This window comes from Astatotilapia calliptera, chromosome 7, assembly GCF_964374335.1.
Source record: "Astatotilapia calliptera chromosome 7, fAstCal68.1, whole genome shotgun sequence".
In the NCBI taxonomy this organism is placed as follows: domain Eukaryota; kingdom Metazoa; phylum Chordata; class Actinopteri; order Cichliformes; family Cichlidae; genus Astatotilapia; species Astatotilapia calliptera.
Genome location: NC_137428.1, coordinates 16,519,169 through 16,539,216, shown reverse-complemented (window position 1 = coordinate 16,539,216; position 20,048 = coordinate 16,519,169). Strand labels below are relative to the sequence as shown.

General features: G+C 40.3%; 1 protein-coding gene and 1 long non-coding RNA gene across 3 annotated transcripts; one reads left to right on the top strand and one right to left on the bottom strand.

Annotated features, from left to right (window-relative positions):
- The first annotated feature begins 435 nt into the window (after positions 1–435).
- Positions 436–3,916, top strand: fbp1b (fructose-1,6-bisphosphatase 1b). 2 transcript variants are annotated; one of them, XM_080303520.1, is made up of 8 exons: positions 436–1,284; positions 1,666–1,828; positions 1,927–2,019; positions 2,677–2,817; positions 2,902–3,039; positions 3,172–3,291; positions 3,399–3,588; positions 3,682–3,916. In XM_080303520.1, exons 1-7 carry the CDS (start codon positions 1,115–1,117, stop codon positions 3,585–3,587), a joined length of 1,014 nt encoding a protein of 337 aa, XP_080159646.1. In that variant the 5' UTR covers positions 436–1,114; the 3' UTR covers position 3,588; positions 3,682–3,916. The 2 variants fall into 2 exon arrangements, with proteins under 2 accessions (XP_080159646.1, XP_026029043.1); XM_026173258.2 differs by having other exon boundaries at positions 3,679–3,916.
- A 6,393-nt stretch (positions 3,917–10,309) lies between these two features.
- Positions 10,310–12,034, bottom strand: LOC113006568 (uncharacterized). Its single transcript, XR_013910338.1, has 2 exons — positions 11,308–12,034; positions 10,310–11,175 (listed from the first exon to the last, which is right to left on the bottom strand). It is a non-coding gene; the product is annotated as an uncharacterized LOC113006568 (long non-coding RNA).
- Between the last annotated feature and the right edge of the window lie 8,014 nt (positions 12,035–20,048).

The following is a 20,048-nucleotide window of genomic DNA, read 5'->3' as shown; positions in this document are numbered from 1 at the left end:
GAGGTATTCCCATGCGAAAAATATCCCCCAAATGGATTAACTGACTGATGCTTACGGACAAGGTGTCTAGCGCCTGCTGCATAGTTTCCTCACACGCTAGCCTTAAAAAGTCTCTCTGAAACCTCTTGTTTTTTTGTGTTTGCTTTTTAAAAATAATTTATTGACTTGAAAGCATGCTTGCAGCATGTTACTACCCACCTCACATTACATTACACTGGAGGTTTTTATCCTACCTGCTATCTTTTAAGTCCAAAGTTTAACTTTGGTTTGTGAAACAGCTCTCTAACTCGTTTTGTGTAAGCTTAACTCAAGCAGCACCATTGATTGTGTGGAGTCCTTTAACTTTTTTAAAAAGTTTGATGATTTCCCAGACAGAGACTACCATAACCTAATTATCTGCATGCAGAGACACAGTGACACACTCCACCAGTTCATGTGAATAAATGTGACTGTTTATTTTCTCGTACATAGTTGTATTAACCCATCGAAAATTAACACAGAAGTCAGGTAAGATTGCCTCGTACAATGAGTCCTATCATTTGAACTTTGCACCTCTTCAGGATCACGCAGGGAAAACATGTTTACATGCTTGAAAGTGCTGAGTTCGTTGGTCCGGTGTAAGGTGTTCACCAGATTTTCTATAATGATCTGAAGGTTTCTGAGTAACAGAAGTTTATTAAATCTCACAGACTGACAGGGGCAAAACTACAGACAATACATGGTCGGTTTAAAAGAGCATCTGTAAATGAAATGAGCTTGGTGCTGAAAAGCTTAGCTGTTTCTATTAAAAGATCTGAGTGCAGTTACGTACTTCAGTGAAATGAATGCAGTTAAACAAAATCAAGTTGCACTGAGACTGAAATCCACTTTAAAATATTGAGTTGTGCATGCTGATAAAAAAAACTAAAATGTTCACTATCTTTGAACTTTGCTCTTCAAACCCACAGTCACAGAAGTGATCCAACCAGCATCAGAAAGGACACTAGTGATTGGTTAGAAGAGTTGCACACCCCGGTCCCTACCCCTATCTACAGTCCACCCTTTTTAAACTTCGGTGAAACACTTACCTGTTTCACTCAGGGCATTAGGTCTCAGTCCCACGCCTGACAGCAACATGTCTGACAAAGGAGCTTTTGATACCAATGTGCAGACGCTCACCAGGTTTGTTCTGGAGGAAGGCAGAAAGGCCCAAGGAACAGGCGAACTGACAAACCTGCTCAACTCCATCTGCACAGCTGTCAAAGCCATTTCCACTGCTGTCAGAAAGGCTGGGATTGCTAACCTGTGAGTACTACATTCTTTTTTTTTATTCAGACTCTGAAAGGTAGCAAAAAAAAAACCCCAGATGCTTCTGAATATTCAGGAAGTTTTCACCATTTAGCCCTGCAACCAGTGGTTATTTATTTTTCTTATTGAATATACTGTACAGTTTAATTATCTTTTGATATTTGGCTTTAGTGCAGCTACATGCACTGCAGCATGCAATCCAATAAAGCAGTTTTAACTTAACCCCAGGCCAAAGGTAAACCTTGCACAAGTGTGCACAAATCCACCTGGGGCAGAGGACAAGCAGATAATAGATTATAATAGAATATTGTTATCATATTTATTTTATTGAGTTCTTAAATAGCTTCAGAGTGAATAGTTTGTATTTGTGCTTTGAAGATATGGCATTGCTGGGAGCACCAACGTGACAGGGGACCAAGTAAAGAAGCTGGATGTCCTCTCCAATGACCTAGTCATCAACATGATCAAGTCTTCCTTCACCTCCTGTGTGCTGGTCTCAGAAGAAGATGAGAAGGCCATCATTGTGGAACCGGACAACAGCGTATGTGGACTCACACCTATAGATGTATATTAATGTCTGAATAGGTCTATGTGTTCTTTTACTTTGAGAATAAAAAAAATCCTCTTCTCACCTGACAGGGAAAATACATAGTTTGCTTTGATCCGCTCGATGGCTCCTCCAACATCGACTGTCTTGTCTCCATAGGAACAATATTCGCCATCTACAAAAAGGTCAGTGATGCTGGTAATGCATGCAGATTCCAAGCACATCGGCTTGTTGTTGATCAACACTGTAGAGCGGTGTCCCGATCAGCCCTGAGTGAACTAACAACAATTCGAATGACATTTAAGATAAGATAAGATAACCTTTATTAGTCCCACACGTGGGAAATTTGTTTTGTCACAGCAGGAAGTGGACAGTGCAAAAGTTATGACGCAAAAATTAGAATACATTAAGAATAACCACAGTACACAGCTGTACAGAATAGAATAAAATAATATACTATATACAGTAGAATAAAATAGAATAAAAATATACAATAAGATAAAAATAGAATACGAATGCTATATACAACTGAGTAAAAATACAACGATGCCATAAAAGATTATTGCACTTAGTGTTATTGCACTATTTATCTTTGCAGAGAAATAATTGGTCGTCAGAGAATTAAATGTACTCAGTATGCTGACATACCATAAACATAACAGCCAATTCAGTACCAGATCAACACACATTGCTGTCCCAGGGTTAACTGAGAACTAAATAACAAGAGGGCATATGTTTATACCGCTGCCAGTAAGGTGTCCTTGTCCTTACCTGTCCTAACAATATGTGATAGCCTGTGGTTCCAATAATAACTTTAAAGTTTTTGATATCTTTCCACATAGACCACAGATGGGGAGCCATCTGAGCAGGATGCTCTGCAGCCAGGAAGAAACATTGTAGCAGCTGGTTATGCCCTGTACGGCAGTGCCACCATGATGGTCTTGTCCACTGGTCAGGGAGTGAACTGCTTCATGCTCGACCCTGTAAGTTAATAGATGTCGTCAAAACTGTCACCTGACCGTGCGTATATAAGACAGTATACTGCTTTTCCCCCCTCTGTTTTCCAGGCAATTGGCGAGTTCATCTTGGTGGACCAAGATGTGAAGATAAAGAAAAAGGGAAAAATCTACAGTCTGAATGAAGGATATGCACAGCACTTTTATCCAGATGTGACCGAGTACCTACAAAAGAAGAAATTCCCAGAGGTAAAGCCAATAAAATAAATAAATGAGAATCCTAATGTGGAATTGACCACCATAAAGGTCAATCTCTAATGCTGCATTGAGGAGTAATATGAAGTTAATCTAAGCATAAATTCTACATTTACTTGTTTTCAGGATGGCTCTGCCCCATATGGCAGTCGATATATTGGATCAATGGTGGCAGATGTTCATCGTACTTTGGTGTACGGAGGAATCTTTTTATATCCTGCTAATGTCAAGAGCCCCAAGGGCAAGGTGAGGAGGTGGAGCGTCTAGAAATGGTGATTTAAAAAATAAAAGAGAAAGATTTTCTGATACTTCATATTCTTATCATGTCACTACTGTTTTGTTTTGCTTTTCAGCTGAGGTTGCTTTATGAATGCAACCCCATGGCCTTCATCATGGAGCAGGCAGGAGGCATGGCCACTACTGGAGCCATGAACGTTTTAGACATCAAGCCCACGAGTATCCACCAGAGAGTACCCGTGGTCCTGGGATCCCCTGATGATGTGCAGGAATACATTGCCATCTACAAAAAGCACAACAAATGAGGTACTTGTGTGATTTTGCTTTGTGTACTCATGAAAGGATGTAACATGTAGGACAATAACTACATTTTTTTTTCAATTTCCCCAAATTTAGCAGGTCAAATGTGGTGGTGAGCAGCCTAAATCGGCAATGACAACACAATCCAGAGGCTCAGTCAGCACATTCACTGCATTTTTCTCGGTCGCTCTGTTGCACTGATGAAGAAACCAGGGGCTTCAGTGGATCTATGAACTCATACTGTGCTGATTCTGTCCTGTTAAAGGGTGTTATTTGTGGAGCGTTACCCTGTATTTTTTAAATAAAAACAAAATGTTTTTCCACGTTCTTCTTACTGAGGTTCCAAAGTCCAGTATGTGCATATGGGTTGTTAGGTATGTCTTCGTGTAAAAACAATATTTTTTCCTATAAGGACAAAGGTCACATTTCAGATCTGAAAGAGAAAGAACTGCTGAATCCCAGTTTACTGAACAAGCCCAATATTCTGGAGTGGACACTTACACATATTTACATGAGAAAGAAGTCCAGTACATCAAGATTTTTGCTTAAAAATGTGTTCAGTGATGGTAGCATGGGCAGAGCCTGCTCTTTTTCACGCTCTCCGCCCAGGTTTGAGTAACCATGCTAGGAATGCAAGCAGTCTGCTTCTTTATGAGCTCTGACCTTTCCTGAATTTGAGCAGCTTGTGTCATTTATACATAAAAACAATGGTTTCCTTTGATACCGCTGCTAAAAATGCTAAGCAATCAACCCATTTCATTACATCTTAACTCAATGGAACTTTAAAAATGAAGTCCAGACTTTCCAGGACAAGGAAAATTATCCAATTACTTCCCAGCTGTCTAAATACCTATAAATCAGCGAGGAGAGGAGTTGATCAAATGTTTAAACAAACCAAAGCAAAAATACAGAAGAGAAATTTAAGATAAATCATCCCGGAAGAGACCACTCCTGTGACGATTAGGGTTGCAAAGGGGCGGAAAATTTCCGGTAAATTTCCGAAAAGTTTCCGGTAAATTTCCATGGTAAGTTAAGCTTGGGAATTTTGGAAATATTCCATATTGGAAACTGTCCATGGAAATAATGGGAATTATGGAAATTAATGGGAATTTAGGAGAACTAACTGGGAATATATTATTTCCAAGCATAAATATAAACAGAAATCATAAGAAAACCTCCATGCAAAATGTTTTCAACAGTTATTTCAACAGATTTATTTGTAAGTACAGTAGAATAGAACACGTTTCAATAACTTGTTTCATGGATGAATAAAAACAGAAATGTTGAGTTCAATATTACCATCCCCTAACCCCGCTCATTCAAAAATGCCCCCTGTCCAAAAATCTCCACAAAGTCCCATTCTAAAGGTTAAAAGAAAAATGCCACTTATCCTCCAAAACGTCCCATTAAACATGCAAATCTTCCTTCAAGCAATCGTCTTTTCTCATTTTTGCTCAGTCAATAGACTCTTCCTGGACCTCATCATCATCCAACAACATGTTCACTTCCTCAGCATCCAACTCTGAGTCTTCCTCTTCAGTGTCACTTTCCAGCCTTGTTGAGGATGGCTCTGTGTCAGGCTCAAAGAGCCGTAGGTTTGCCCGAATGCCGACCAGCTTTTCCACTCTCACATTTGTGAGCCTGTTGCGAACCTTTGTGTGGGTGTTGCCAAACAGTGACCAGTTGCGCTCGGAGGCGGCTGATGATGGTGGGATTTGGAGGAGGATGGAGGCTACAGGTGCAAGGGCCTCAGATTCACATAGTCCCTTCCACCAGGTGGCTGCAGATATGTGCTGGCATGACTGCCATATTCCATCCCCTTTCCAAAGACCTTGCTTTGTTCGATACTTTGCCAAACTGCCTAGAACTTTGCCTTTATCGAGACCCAGGTGGTCAGACATGGCTGTAATGACTGCATAGGCACCGTTGATCTCTTCCCCAGAAAGTATGCCCTTGTCATATTTGGGGTCCAGCATGTATGCTGCATGCACTGGCTTCATGCAGAACTCCCTCCGCTGTTCCAATGACTTGACCACAGCTGTTTCCTCTGCTTTCAGTAGTAGGGAAGTGGGCAGAATTGTCTGGATTTCTTCTTTGAGTTCTGCAAAAAGGCACTGGACATCTGACAAGATGGCACCATCCCCATCTATCTTCGCCATTGCTGCTGCAATAGGTTTGAGGATTTTCTGACTGCTAGATACTCTTTCCCAGAACACATCATCCAAGATGACCTTCTTGATGTCACTGTCGATGCCTACAGACTGGGATATGGCCATCTCTTGCAGAGACTCCTTTCCCTCCAGAAGGCTGTCAAACATGATAACAACACCACCCCATCGCGTTATGCTGGGAATCTTCAGTGTAGTACTCTTGTTCTTTTCCTTTTGCTTTGACAGAAATGTAGCGGAAGTTACTTGTTTGCCTTTAACATATTTCAGAACTTGCTTCACTCTCTTATTCAGAGTGTCCATTGGTTTTAGTGCCATTATGTCTTTTAGGAGAAGATTTAGTGTATGGGCTGCACAGCCAATAGTAGTTATATGAGGGTAGGTCTCCTCCACATGTGCCCAGGCAACCTTCCTGTTGGCTGCGTTGTCAGTGACCAGTGCAAAAACCTTATCTGGTCCAAGGTCATTGATGATCACTTTTAGCTCATCTGCAATGTATTGGCCTGTGTGTCTGTTTTCCTTTGTGTCTACACTCTTGTAGAACACAGGCTGAGGAGTGGTGATTATGTAGTTAATAATTCCTTGTCCCCTGATATTGGACCATCCATCAGAGATGACTGAAATACAGTCAGCTTGGTCAATGGTCTGTTTCACCTTTGCTTGAACTCGACTGAACTCTTCATCCAGTAGATGAGTAGACAATGCATGTCATGGCTTATTTAGCATCTAACAGATGCTAGCATTTTATTTAGCATCTTATCAGATTGCTATCTACCAGATTAATACATTTTATGTGATATTCACAATTTAAACATTTAATGAATATATTTTCCCATAATATCATCAAAACTTACCTCACTTGTTAAGTCCACAGGCTCAAATGTGTGCCTTCAATACTCTTTGTCCTTCAGGCTCAAAAGTGTGGTCCATGTGTACATGTGATGGAGGCATGCACAGTGCCAGTAGGTGGTCTCAATAGCCATGCAGCAAGCTTGTGCTCTGTACATGTGATTAAGGAATGGCATGGATATTCAAGTGTATTTGAATTGCATTTGTTTGTTTTTGTCAATATTATGCTAAAATATACTTTGCTCAACTATATTTAAGTTCCCTAAGAAGAGCCAACCTTCAATTTTGAAAATTCCCACTTTATTCCCATAAATTCCCACTTTATTCCCACTTTATTCCCATAAATTCCCATAAATTCCCGTTAATTCCCGTTTATTCCCATAAATTCCCGTTAATTCCCATGGAAAGATTCCATCTTTGAAAATTCGCAACCCTAGTGACGATAGAAATGTTCCATCTTAGGATAAAGGTTATCAGAAGAACTTTCACTTTAAAAAAGGATTACTTGTGAAGAAAGTTATTAATGAGGTTTTCTGGACTAATTTGGGACTAATTTGGGATACACTGACTTCATTATTGCTGGCACCAGGTTAGAGTCCCTTTTAGCTTCAGAACTGTCTTCATTCTTTGTGGCATACATTTATTGTATTGAGATCCAACATAGCATATTAGACTCTGAAGACCATTTCAGTAGAGTGAATTCACTGTCGTGTTCAAGAAAGCAGATGATTTGAGCTTTCTCACATGTATACTCTTACTGGAACTCAAGTCATTAGAAGATGGGTGCACTTTGTTCATAAAGGAACGGGTATGTTTAGCAATGATCCTTAAAAGTCCTGACCCTTTTTAGCCAAAGGACAAAAAATGGCGACTTCCCAGAAATGGTGTAAAAATATCACACAGTAATATTTTTCCACTTTAAATGACACAGTCATTTTAAAACTACTTCAGCCTGAAATATAAATATTAAATATTAATTATAGTTTGTGGACTCCAGCTGAGGTGGAGCAGCGGCTGCAAATGGACACACCGTGGTCTTTGCAAGTAAGCGTCCCAGAAGGTGCTGCCAGGTCTTCTCTTTTTCATCCGTGCAAAAGTCACACTGCCCTTACATTGGCTGAAGAAAGGGGCTTGCAGCAGCACCCTGCAGATTTGAATTGATTTGTTTTTGGACCTGTAGACACAGTCCAAAATGAGCATCCCTACATAAGCCTGCAGTTCCTCTGTATCCACATGAGCCTCTAAGTGTTTCCCATGCAGGTTGGCCTTGGCCAGGATTTCATCCATCGGCAGCAGTGCATGGTGGTTACGTGTGTAGGTCCCAGAATCAAACCTCTGGCTGCTGGGACGTAGCGCTGCAGTCTTTGTGGGAGACCAAAATATGCTAATGACCAAAATATAGAGATGAGTCAGAGTTGGATTCCAGCTGATCTCTTTCTTCATCTTCACACGATCATTTCCAGAGCCTCCTGTGTGCTGTAGTCTTGCCATCTCCAAAATGAGTGCATGAGTGCACTACTGCTCATTACCAAAACAAAGTCCAATTTTGTTTTGGTTCTTGCTGCTGAGATATCTTTGAAGCTCTGAAAGGTTGTTTTTTAAATTATTGAATTAGTTTATAACACAGACTGTGGCCTTTTAAGAGAAAAGACTCAAAGGTGGATGTTACACACACACACACACACACACACACTTGGAATGGAATGTTTGAATGGAAAAAATAGTGCCACCTGGTGGAAAAATCCAAAAAATGAAATTGAAGGCCAGTAGTCCAAAATAAAATCTTAACATAAAGAAATGCATTAGTTGATGTCAAAATAAATGTGGGATCAAAAATTGTATTTTGAAATATTTTTGGCCTTAGGATAAAATGTGGCAGTTTTTGCGTAGCTTAGAGATATGCCACAAAAAATAACAAAAAATAACAATATCCTCTGGGAAATATCAGATTCATTCAGCACAACCAAAATAGCCTGAAAATAAACAGACAGAATGGCACAAACTATCTCCAGGATCCCTAACCCCCAGGTTAAATGGTGTTCAGTTAGTCCATTATTGTAGGGTATACCTTACAACATAAAGCACCTTGAGGCAACCGATGTTGAGACCCAAGTTAGCTGTTTGTCCCGGTTTCCCCTTTTTACGCTGAGCTAAAGTAACTGGCCACTGGCACTGATCTCAAATGAAAACTTCTGTTTTAAAAAGTGAGCTTTAGCAATGAATGGGGAAGAATATGACACATTTGAACAGGTTTCCCCTCTTTATGCTAAGCTAAGCTAACTAGCTTCTAGCTCCAGCTAGAAGAGGCGCACTTGAGAGCAACAGCAGTCTGTACAGACCCTTCTATTATTCATCCATAATGCTGAGCACATTTCATTTCTTTGAGCCTTTGTGGTTCTTTGCTAGCTCCTGATGATCTTTGGCAGCAGCAACATGCTGACAGGCTTCAGCAGTGCCAGAAATCTTTGAGCTTTGCCACAGCACTAATGAGCCATAAAGACTCACAGAGAAAAACAAAAAGATCCAGCAGAAAATGCCTCATTCAATCAATCAAGTTTATTTAGAAAAGCAGTCACTGCTGTGTGTAGAACAACAGCGACTACAAAGTCAGCATATACAGGCTGAATTATAGCCTACAGTAGCTTCCATCACGGAAAATAAAAATAAGTATGTCTGGAATACATCTGAATGAATTGAACACTGTCGCAACACAATAATAACATGGTTGCGTGCATCGATGGCTGCTGATGTCACTTGGAAATTTACTGTGAAGTCTAAAGCTCCCCTGAGAGCATAATGGAATTATTATTACTTAAATTAAAAAATAAATAAGATGTGAGAAAATTGTATGTGACTCATAAAAGCTAACCGTTGTCAACTTACAGTTTTTTACAGACGCTAGGACACATTTCTCAATACTTAGGTCACTTTTGCAAAACTCTTCACACAATCCTCCTAACTGACTGTCAGCTTGGCAAAGCAGTTCATTTCACATTCAAAATGCACTACAACTACCAAAACACTTCATTCAGGTCTCAAATAACCTCATTCTTCCAGAACACTAGCAAAGGTTGACAGCCGACAAACACACTTTGTCACCCACCCAGGCCAACAATGACCTAAAAAACACTAACAACATGTAGCATTACACAGTGTTTTCTTGTGTAAAACAAGGACACATCTCTGTTTATAATTTCAATATATGTTACTGGAATGAATCAGACATCATGCAGAATTCGTTACAGTTTTTTACAGTCGCTAACAAGCGCCTACCCATACTTCAGATACTTTTTCTAAACTGTTAACACAGACCCACACCTACAAAACACAATTGGCCAAATGGATAATATCCTTCCCAAAAATACACTTTGTTAAATATATACTAACTCCTCATTTCAAAATTAGAACACATCTTTCTCTGCACACACTAACTGTACAAAAACACTATAAATCTGACTCAAAATGAAATTAGTCTGTCAAAGAATAACACTTGTTTTCACTTCACAAGGTACATGCAGTCAATCAAAGTACACCAGGTTTCAAAATACTGGCTATTATTGACATTACAAAAACTGCATAGACTTTTATGTTTCAGTTTCACAGGTATTTGCATGCGAAACATGCAATCCACCATATTGACACCAGAAATGTCTTGGTTGGTAACTGTATGTCCACATGTACAGTAATGTTCACATTCAAAAGCATTCCAGTAAAAAGCAAACAAGTTTTTGTTTCTTTACTGTTTACCACAGGAGGTACAGTAGAAACACGGTATGATAGGACAGAGAAAGTTTTACAGTATTGCTTACAGTGAACAAAATATCCATGAAACACACAAGAGCATTCTGAACAAAAAAACAACAGCAAAAAGCCAAGATAAAAAGGGGGGGAGGGGGGCTAAAAAAAGGCAAAAAAGTTGCATCTAATCTCTGCGATCTTCAGGGTTAGGCCACATGTTTTCATCAACATCACATCTGATGTTATCCAAGTCGATACACCTGGGATAAAACCGCCTGGTATGTCGGATCCACCCTTGGCAATCGTCAACTGTGATGTCCCTGGAGCCGGCATCCATGGCTTCAAGGAGGGACATCTGGTCATGTGGCTGATGGTCATAAACCTTCCACCTCCATGCAGAAAAGAACTCCTCTATGGGGTTGAGGAAAGGTGAATAGGGTGGAAGGAAGAGACTTACCAGTCTTGGGTGGACTTCAAACCATGTTGTTATTGCTTGCAAGTGATGGAAAGCCACATTGTCCCAGGTAATTACAAAGGTCCTCATGTTTTCACCCTCCTGACCCTGCTCTGGAACCAGGCGCTGGTGGAGATCATTGAGAAAGGCAAGCAAGCGCTCTGTATTATAGGGTCCAACCTGACATCTGTGAAGGAGTAATCCTGCATTTGCAATTGCTGCACACATGGTAATGTTTGCCCCTCTCTGTCCTGGCACATCAACTGTGGCCCTTTTTCCAATTACATTTCGTCCACGTCGACGCCTTTTGGCCAGATTGAATCCTGCCTCATCGATGTATATGAATTCATGAGGGGCCTGGTTGGCCTCCAATTCCATAACTCTCTGAAACAAAGTTTATGTAAGTCATGTTATTACTGTATACCATACTGTACTGTAACCTAGTATTGTGTAGGTTACCTACTTGCAAAGTGCAAAGCTTATAGAACTGGACATTGGATTGAATATACACTATACCTGGACATATTGTCGTCGTAGCTCCTTGACCCTCTCACTGTTCCTCTCAAAGGGAACAGTGTAGAGCTGCTTCATCCGCACTCTGTGTTTGGACAATGTCCGCGTAATGGTTGTGAGGCTGATTCTATCGATATTGTCAAATATCTCATGGTCCGCCACAATTCTAGTTTGAATTTCACGCAGTTTTATTGCATTATTTGCAGTAACCATTTCTACAATGGCAAGCTCCTGATCATTACTGGGGAGCTTTCCTCTTCCCCCAGAGGGTGGAAGACGTTGCATTCTTTAGAAAGACAAAAAATTCAACATATGCATTACTGTATGACCATATTGACATGTCAAGTGAGAATAGAAACAATCCATGTAAAATGCAATACTTACCTGTTGGTTTGTTGAAAGGTGCGTATAATGGAGGCAACCGTTGACCGCCTCAAATTGGGCTGCACTCTTTCACCAGCCTCTCTTAGTGAAAGACCATGGTTGATTACATGGTCAATGATAGTGGCACGAATTTCATCACTGACTACTGTTCTTGCAGCCCTTGGAATGCCACCACCACGCATTCTTACACCTCTACCTTGCCCTCTCCTTGGGCCTGCTCTTCTCCCTGGGCCCCTTGCTCTTACTCTTCCTCGACCAGACATTACAGTGTTTGTCTTTTTTTTGTTTCCAAAAACATCACTCCTCAAGGTCTTGCCTTATAAACCCCACTGAGTCTAAGCCAGAATGGAAGAAGGTGTGGTTGGCCCAATTTACCCAACATAAATAAGCTGTGTCTCAATTATTCAGTTGTTTGTTTATTATCAGCTGAGATATATTTTTGATATTGATATTGTTTTTGTACTGATATCATTGCAGAAGCAGAGGCTTTTATACTGTATCTAAGGTTTGGAATATTGTTTTTGCTATTGTGGGATGTTGTGTGTTAACATTCGTAGATACTACAAGAACAGTCCATAGTTTTGTTGGGAGGTATAACTTGTCTGTTAAGAAAATGTAAGCATTGTGGAAATGTGTTCACTGACTGCATATTGGGTGAACACGACATGAAATGTGTGAATGGTATGGCCACAACAGACCGATCCTGTGCTAATTGTGTTTAGAGTTTTGCAAATGTGACAACTGTTTGGACAAACGCTTGTTAGCGACTGTAAAAAACTATAATATTTGTTTATGTATTTTTTTATTTTTTTGCACTAAGTAATCCCAAAATACAAGAATTTGTATACACACCATCCACTGATACACATACAATAGTAATGCTAATCTACTCGGTCTTCTCCATTTGGCCACAGGTTCTCATCCACATCACATCTCATGTCATCTAGGGCAATACACCTAGGAAAGAATCTTCTGGCATGCCAGAATTGAAGGAGTTGAAAAATTGAAGGAGTAACACCTGTGTAGATGTTCATCTACAATGAGAATAAGCTGTGGCTGGTTAAACTGCATTTTTAGATTTAAAATATGTTTCAATAAAATATTGTTGTTGAATTTTGCTGTCTTTTCAAGTTTTGCATTGTGTTATTGTTTTGGCCATAAGTTTAACAGTTTTGAAAACAGTATGTAAGCACATGCAAAATGTCCTGTCCGTACAAAGATTTTTGGCAGTTGTTGTGTCTGAGTGAGAAGATAATTCATGAAATTTGAGAGATGTAGTCATTGAATGCATTTTGTGCCAAAACAATGATAACTGATCCTCAGTTTAGCCCACATAGACTTCTGTTGTGCTCACTGTGTGAGGAGTTTTGCAAACGTGACCTAAGTATTGAGAAATGTGTCCTAGCGTCTGTAAAAAACTGTAAAGCAGATGTTTGATCAGAAGCTGAAGGCCCGGTGCTTTTGAAGGAGCTCTTTTGTATACAGAATGCAGAATAATTTATGTAGCCCTAGTATGCTGGGTGGAATCCATACTGTCTGCTTTTCTCTGAAATCTAAACCACTTCCTTTTTAATGTGCGTTTGTCAGTGTCAGCATTCAAGGGCCTCGGTGCCCATGAGACCGCCTAACACTTACACATTTCAGGCACTCTTGTTTATTTCAATTTTGTTCAGACTGTGTATGATTATAGGTTACAGAGTCAATATTTAGATTCTGCAGGAAAAGCAAAACTCAGCCTGTTCATTTTCCCCTGGCTACTGTGTGTGTGTGTGTGTGTGTGTGTGTGTGTGTGTGTGTGTGTGTGTGTGTGTGTGTGTGTGTGTGTGTGTGTGTGTGTGTGTGTGTGTGTGCGTGCGTACTGTTTGTGTTCGCTCATGTATAAGACAAGATAACAGTCTTATTCAGTTTGAATGATTGGAGTATGTTTGGAACAAGTATTTAAAATGTGTGAATTACTGTGTTTTAAAGAAATTTGTTTCCCAAAAAAGAGCTATCAGACAAAAAATACCACATTAACAGAGGGTTGAAACAGCAATGTTAGCCAGCATGAAAGAAAATTTCAAATAAATCAGGTATCACTGACATTTCTGATTTCAATTTTTTTTTCCTGTTACATTTTGTTTTTGCCTTTTTCCCTCCTTAACCACAGCGGGCCACTAGCTGCCGTCTGCTTTTGGAGTCACTTCACTACCTGACTGACATCCAGCCTATGTCCAGACAGGCTCTGTTTATCTTACACTCTGATGAAGAGTGCTATAGTTGTTTGTCTGTGGTGCATCTGCGGTGCTGACAGCTTACTCAATAAAATCAACATCCTTCCCCCTCTATCCCACATCAGTTTTGCTTGTGTCGACAATCACAAAAACAGCAGCTTCTCCAGTTTATGTCCCTGCAGAGTAGCATGACCAGAATGAAGCAATGATAGCTACTCTATCCAGTTAGAAATGCACAGGACTGACTGGTTGTAATCAAATTTGGTCCACAGATGAGAAAAAAATGAAGATAAAGCACTTGCGTTGGATGTTATCAGTCCATTCAAGGTGCGTTAGTAGAAATCGATAAAGTAGGGTTTATCTTTAGATCTTAGCGTGCTAAAACAGCACACTACTGACCTTTTGTAATAGTTTTTGAAATATTATTTCCATCTGGTTGTGCAACACAAAGAAAGAAAACATAAAAGCGTTTTAAAACTTCTTCCATGATGCTAGATATTAGACCTGCCATCTGACTGGCAAAGCTTTTCTCTGCACAGTGACAGCACACAGACCCAGAGAGCCCATGTTTAAATTAAACAAACTCTGTGTTCCCAGACCACCCTGACTGGAGCTGTCACTGCAAATACTTAATTCCCCATCCAGTAAGAATCCATATTTGTACCCAGTACTTCATTCATCAAATACTTTTTTTTCTTGGAGTTTCCATGGTCACTACACATGAGACCCCATTTCATGTTCCCACATCTAAAAGCCAAAAGCTTCAGTCTGACATCCGAGTGACTGTAGTACAATAAAATACCCACTCCGGTAATCCACCCAAAGCTTTTTTTGTAACTATTGCTTTTCTCTTGTGTAAGCTGCCAGAAAATGTTTTGGCCACTATTTCACTAGGAAATATTAATGCTCATGAGCACAGCATGACCAAAAACACATAAGAGATATAGAGTATATACATAATGACTACTTAATGGCAGGAAAATAGTTGGCATGGATCAGTACATCAGGACAAAACATTATCCTGCTTGCGTGTCCTTGAAATGATTCTGCAGAAAGGTTGGTGTCTCTTATTTTTATTTGAGGTGGTTCAAATCGAGTACCGAGGTCTTTTGCAGCATTTGTATACAGAAGCAGAAAAAAGAGTCTCCTCAAATGCTCTTGATTTATTCTGTGGTGTCATGGATGAGGACAATTGAGCCAGACCACCACCAGTGCTGCGCCTTAAAAAGGGTGGTGTGTTTGGATTAAAGGCATGCATGTGGTTACTGTCACTGAAGATAGCCTCATCTGAGCTCTGACCACAACGTCTTCATTAACTGAAGCCTGTATTTCTTCTCCTTGTAGGGTTAGTATGTATTGTAACAAAAGTAATTGTACATTTGTAGATGTTTTTGTACGAGGAATGCCTCACTGTCCTAACACTTATTGTGCATGTCTTGGTCTACACCATATAAAACTTTGTCAAATTGAGTTGTACAACAGAAACTGCTGACACTCAGCAGGATCTCAGAAACCAGCCAGTATATATTTACTATGTCTAGCCCCAGCTTTCCAAAAATACTCTGCCAGAATCTTCTGGGAACAATGGCCCATGCTACTCATACAGTGTCTTTAATTCTGAACATCATTGTGATTACGCAGGCAAATGTTAGGATAGGCCACATCTTGTCTTCGGTCTCCTGAAACAGCAGCTATGCCTGAAAGACTGAGTTTAAACGTGCCTGTCACTGGCAAGATGCCAGATGGAAAGGCTTACGTGTACAGAATCAAAACTGGCTGTTCTGCATCCTTCTCACAGCCCTGCAGAATTCACGACCTCTTTTTAATTTGTGAGAGTCGTCGCTTCTGGATCAGCTCCTCCATTGAAGGCTGCTGGTGACATTGACTACGTATCGTGGTGTTGCTGAGACGGTCACAGAGGGACACTCGGAGAATCTGATGCAAACAGCACATTCGGAAGACCTCGAGCTTGTTGAGGTCATGCTTGAGAATGAAACAGGTCTCAGATCCACAGAGAAGAATGGGCAATACCAGTGTGCAGTACAGGTGATGAGAGTGGTGAGGGTGTCTTCTTCCAGATGCACCATCGGAGGGAGGCGAAAGCCGCCGCTTGACCGACTCTTGAGTGCATTTCCGTCATTGATGCCACTTTGTGATGGCAAAACGAGTGTCTACTGCTCTATCTGAAGCTTAACTCTCTGTTCCAATCAGTTTAAGAGGCCCCATTTGATTTCTTCCAAAATTGTCAAGAGGAACACAGAACACAAGTCTTTTGTAATGTTGGCTTACTCCCTGTGGTGTTAGTGTGTTCCATAAAGCAAGCCAAAGGAATTTTTAAAGTCTTGCTGATGGGAAACCAGAACAGCAAAACAAATCTGTTATTCCTCACATCACACACCAGGATGACCTGTGTTTGAACTTATAGTTTTGTTCCCGTCTTTGAGCTCAAAGTCAGTCAAATCTTTTTTCCTGCTGTGGTGCACCGCTTCCCACACAGGGGTGCAATAAATCACAGAAATGTGGTATGATCCTAAAAACTATGTGGTGTGATAAGAACAGGGGGTGTGCTAGAGTCTGGACAATATGAAAAGAGAAAGAATATTCTGCAAGCATATATATCAACATGCCTACATATATAAAACTATCTACAACCATGCAGACAGGTCTGTGAGTACACAGAGTAGGCATTGCAATGGGTTTCTCTAATGCTAATTCATTATGTTAGGATGAAATCTAGTACAAGTTTACCAACAGAATCATCTTGGGCCCCCAGTCCCTCAGGCAGTCATCCGTCTCTGTGTATTCCCCAACTGGTTGGAAATTTGCTGTGAAATCTATTGCTAAAGTCCCATTCACTCAGGGGTAGAGAATTTTGAAGGTTGACTTTGGCAGTCAGCTAGAAATCATGACAAGGAGCCTTTTGGTGCAATACCTTTTGTGTGAATGATTTCACACGGTGACAGCCAGTAACCTCCAGCAACTGCTTGCAAAAAGGGTTGGGGAGTAGACATTTTTTTCTAGTAACCGGAGACTGACAAGAGGTTGCTGACCAGTTTCTAGGCCTATGTGACTGAGAGCTTTGATAAGCAAAAATTAAATTAGTTTCAATTCAAATATATGTACAAAGTGCAAAATCATATCAACAGTTGTCACAAGGCACTTTATATTGTACAGTAAAGACCTTAAAATAATGAAGAGAAAACCCCAGCAATTAGACAAACCCCCATGAGCAAGCACTGGAAAGGAAAAACTCCCTTAATATCAACAACTAACTAACTAACTAACTAAGAGGTCTTTGATAATAATTAACAAAAAGTTTCTAAAAAATTCATTTATTTAACGTTCATGGTGGCCCTTCCTGGTCTGAAATGTGAGGTCAAATCAAACCTCCATTAAACCTCCGTTCTCTCTTATGGCCAGCAGGGGTAACTCTCCTTGTGAAAAGAAGTTGAAATGTACAAAAGTCAATGATCAAATTTCTCTGCTTTTAACTTGATTTATTGCCTCTCTGAGCATATTCCTAGTGAAATCACGGTTCTAGTTACTATTTTCAGGTCTTCTTCATTAGAGCAGGATTTTTTGTTTTGTACATTGTGGTCATATTTAAACTTAAAAAATGATAAAGCAGAGTATGCTTACATGTGTGGTTCCCCTGTGATTGACAAGTTGCTGCTATATGGGTGTGTAGTGTACGTGGCTTCACAGTGAGATACACCCAATGGGTTTTTTTCACCTCTTTCTCCAAGGAGAGGACTGTAGATTATTTTCCTAACCTTCTTCTTTTTCAGTATGAATCCCAGTTCATACCAAAGTTAATAATGGGAGGTTCTGGGACCAGCGTTAGGTGTTTGCTTGACTCTTGGACACATACAGTCAAGTCCAGTTTCAAAGCAGTAGCCCAAAACTAGTGTGTGACATAATGGTGACTGTGTCCATATATTCTGTTTACATTCTATGGGTGACAGAAAAGGCAGGAAGTAATCAAAGTTAAGATTAATTTAACATAACCCAGAATTCTTCAACAAAATTAGCCTAAAAACAAGACTTTCAATCCTTTAATCCTCTGGGAACGATCGTTTTCATGGCACTGGATCCAAAGTTCTTATAACATCTCTGATTCTATGCCACAGTCGTTGGTTTTTTTGGGGGTTTTTTCATTGTGTGCCGACCTTGCTGCCATTCTGTTAGCAAAGCTAAAATTACTGAGATCCCTGAGATGTGATCCCTCTCGTGTAATCTTGCAGATGCAGACCTGGAAAACCAAATGACTTGCTGTGTTTTCACCCTAATTTGAGATGACACTTATACTGCATATGCATGTAAAACTATCCACCATCAAGACTAAGCTGTTTTCTTGTTTTCACAAAACTGTATAATTCCTGCCTTTTGTGTAAGAACCTCTGAATCCAGCGTATTTGAGACAGACATCTGAGAACTTTCCAGAGGCAGAGCAAAAATGAAAAAATGTCGACAGCAAAACATTTGGCAGCTTCTTAATACTGACTCCTTTTCTGCCCCCCACTTCTTTTGCTGCCTCTCTCAGGACTTGGAAGCACTTGAATACAAAGTCCAGTTAATTGTTCTGGCAGTTCAGCTTGTGTGTAATGACTTCTGACAGCAGTGGAGACAAACTGAGGAATATGTCTGTCTCTGCATGTGTATTTACAAATCTACTCTGGGGAACCGCATTCCAGTTCTGGAAACACTATTACTTACAAATCCCCCTGAACTACTGCATGTCCAGGATCTGGGGATACTCGTTTGAAATAAAAATGAACAGAATGAAAAGTAGGACAAGACCATGCAAGACGCTGGCCTTGTATTTCCATCAGAGCAACGTGAGAAGTTTTGGTATAAAAGCAGAAAATGTAAGTGATCTATTGGAGTAATTTAGGAGGTACAGTTTGGGGGGAGAGCATTTGCCTCGTCCATCATAAGAGCGGCTGGCTCCACTGAATCTGGCTGTTGTTCCTAACTGGCTGTAATCCAACACGGATGGGAGTTGGGTTCTGCTGTGCATTATGAACTCCTTTTAAAGAAGTGAAACACAAGTGTGACCAGGCTTTTTTCTTTAATTCACGCTCAAAAAACCATTTGTAGCAGCTTTGTATTTCTGAGAATTCTAACCGAACTTTGAACATAAGGAACAAACAAACAAACAAATAGAGTATTGTTGGTCTGCAGCATTTCGATTTCTGCTAAGGGCCGTGTTTTGCCTAAGCAGTCCTGGATGATGTCAGTGTCTTTGTAGTTAATGGGAATCCTTGAGCAGTTCACCATTTGAGCTTTCTCTAACCTCCACTTTGATGTTGCTCTAAATTGAGTCTGTAGCCAGCCTGTTGCTCTGGAATGCCAGCTGGATGAGGCTGAAGGAGGGTGTTTGGGTTGTTTGGCTAAGAAACTACTCTGCACTTGTCTTGACTCCTTTCTAATCTCTCTAATTGGAATCGGGGGTCCAAGAATCGAGAGCTGCCAGATCTTTGTGGTCATCGTTTGGTGAAGTGACGAGGTCAGACGTGGCTTCTTTCCCTACACTTTGTTCTCCTGGCCCCCAACAGATCTATTCTCTTCTTATTTGTGGAGCCTGCACGCTTAATGTTTGTTTACATTGCATGTGCCTGCAGTTTTTAATCCCTCTTTTTCCTTGCTAAGTGTTATTGTTAGGAAATAGGAAATACCCTTTACCAAATGGTAAAGAACTGGATTTTGCACAGCTACTTGCTTACACTTGCACAAAAAGAGCCATATCTAATTTTTTTTCTTTTACTTTTTTTTTTTTGCTGTGGAGGCATCTGGTACTTTCCCAGCTTCATATGTGGAAACCATAGCTCTAAAATCTCTGAGCTGTAATGTTATTACTAATGCGTGTGAATGTGTTAGTACAGAACTCTTGGGTATGGTGTATCATATGGACTCCATGCTAGTTTTATGATGGAAAGTGTAAGACAGGAGCGCTGCATGTGTTTTAGCAGCTGTTGTTTCTGCCTGCAGGGAGGCTGCAGAACTCCGATGTTTTCCAAAGACATTCTGCTTCATTGTACCCAAGTCTCATCGCAGGGATGAGCAGTTTTGAATGACTGTCTATTATGCATGTTTTAAATTCTAATTTTAATCTAGGGTAATTTAAAGCTGCAAAGCAAGACATTG

What these genes read in the sequence shown, in the direction of transcription:
- fbp1b (XM_080303520.1), top strand. Translation starts at nt 1,115, where the DNA reads ATGTCTGACAAAGGAGCTTTTGATACCAATGTGCAGACGCTCACCAGG. An exon ending in TTGTGGAACCGGACAACAGC is followed by an intron (nt 1,829 to 1,926) that starts GTATGTGGACTC and finishes CTCACCTGACAG; the next exon opens with GGAAAATACATAGTTTGCTT. An exon ending in TCAAGAGCCCCAAGGGCAAG is followed by an intron (nt 3,292 to 3,398) that starts GTGAGGAGGTGG and finishes TTTGCTTTTCAG; the next exon opens with CTGAGGTTGCTTTATGAATG.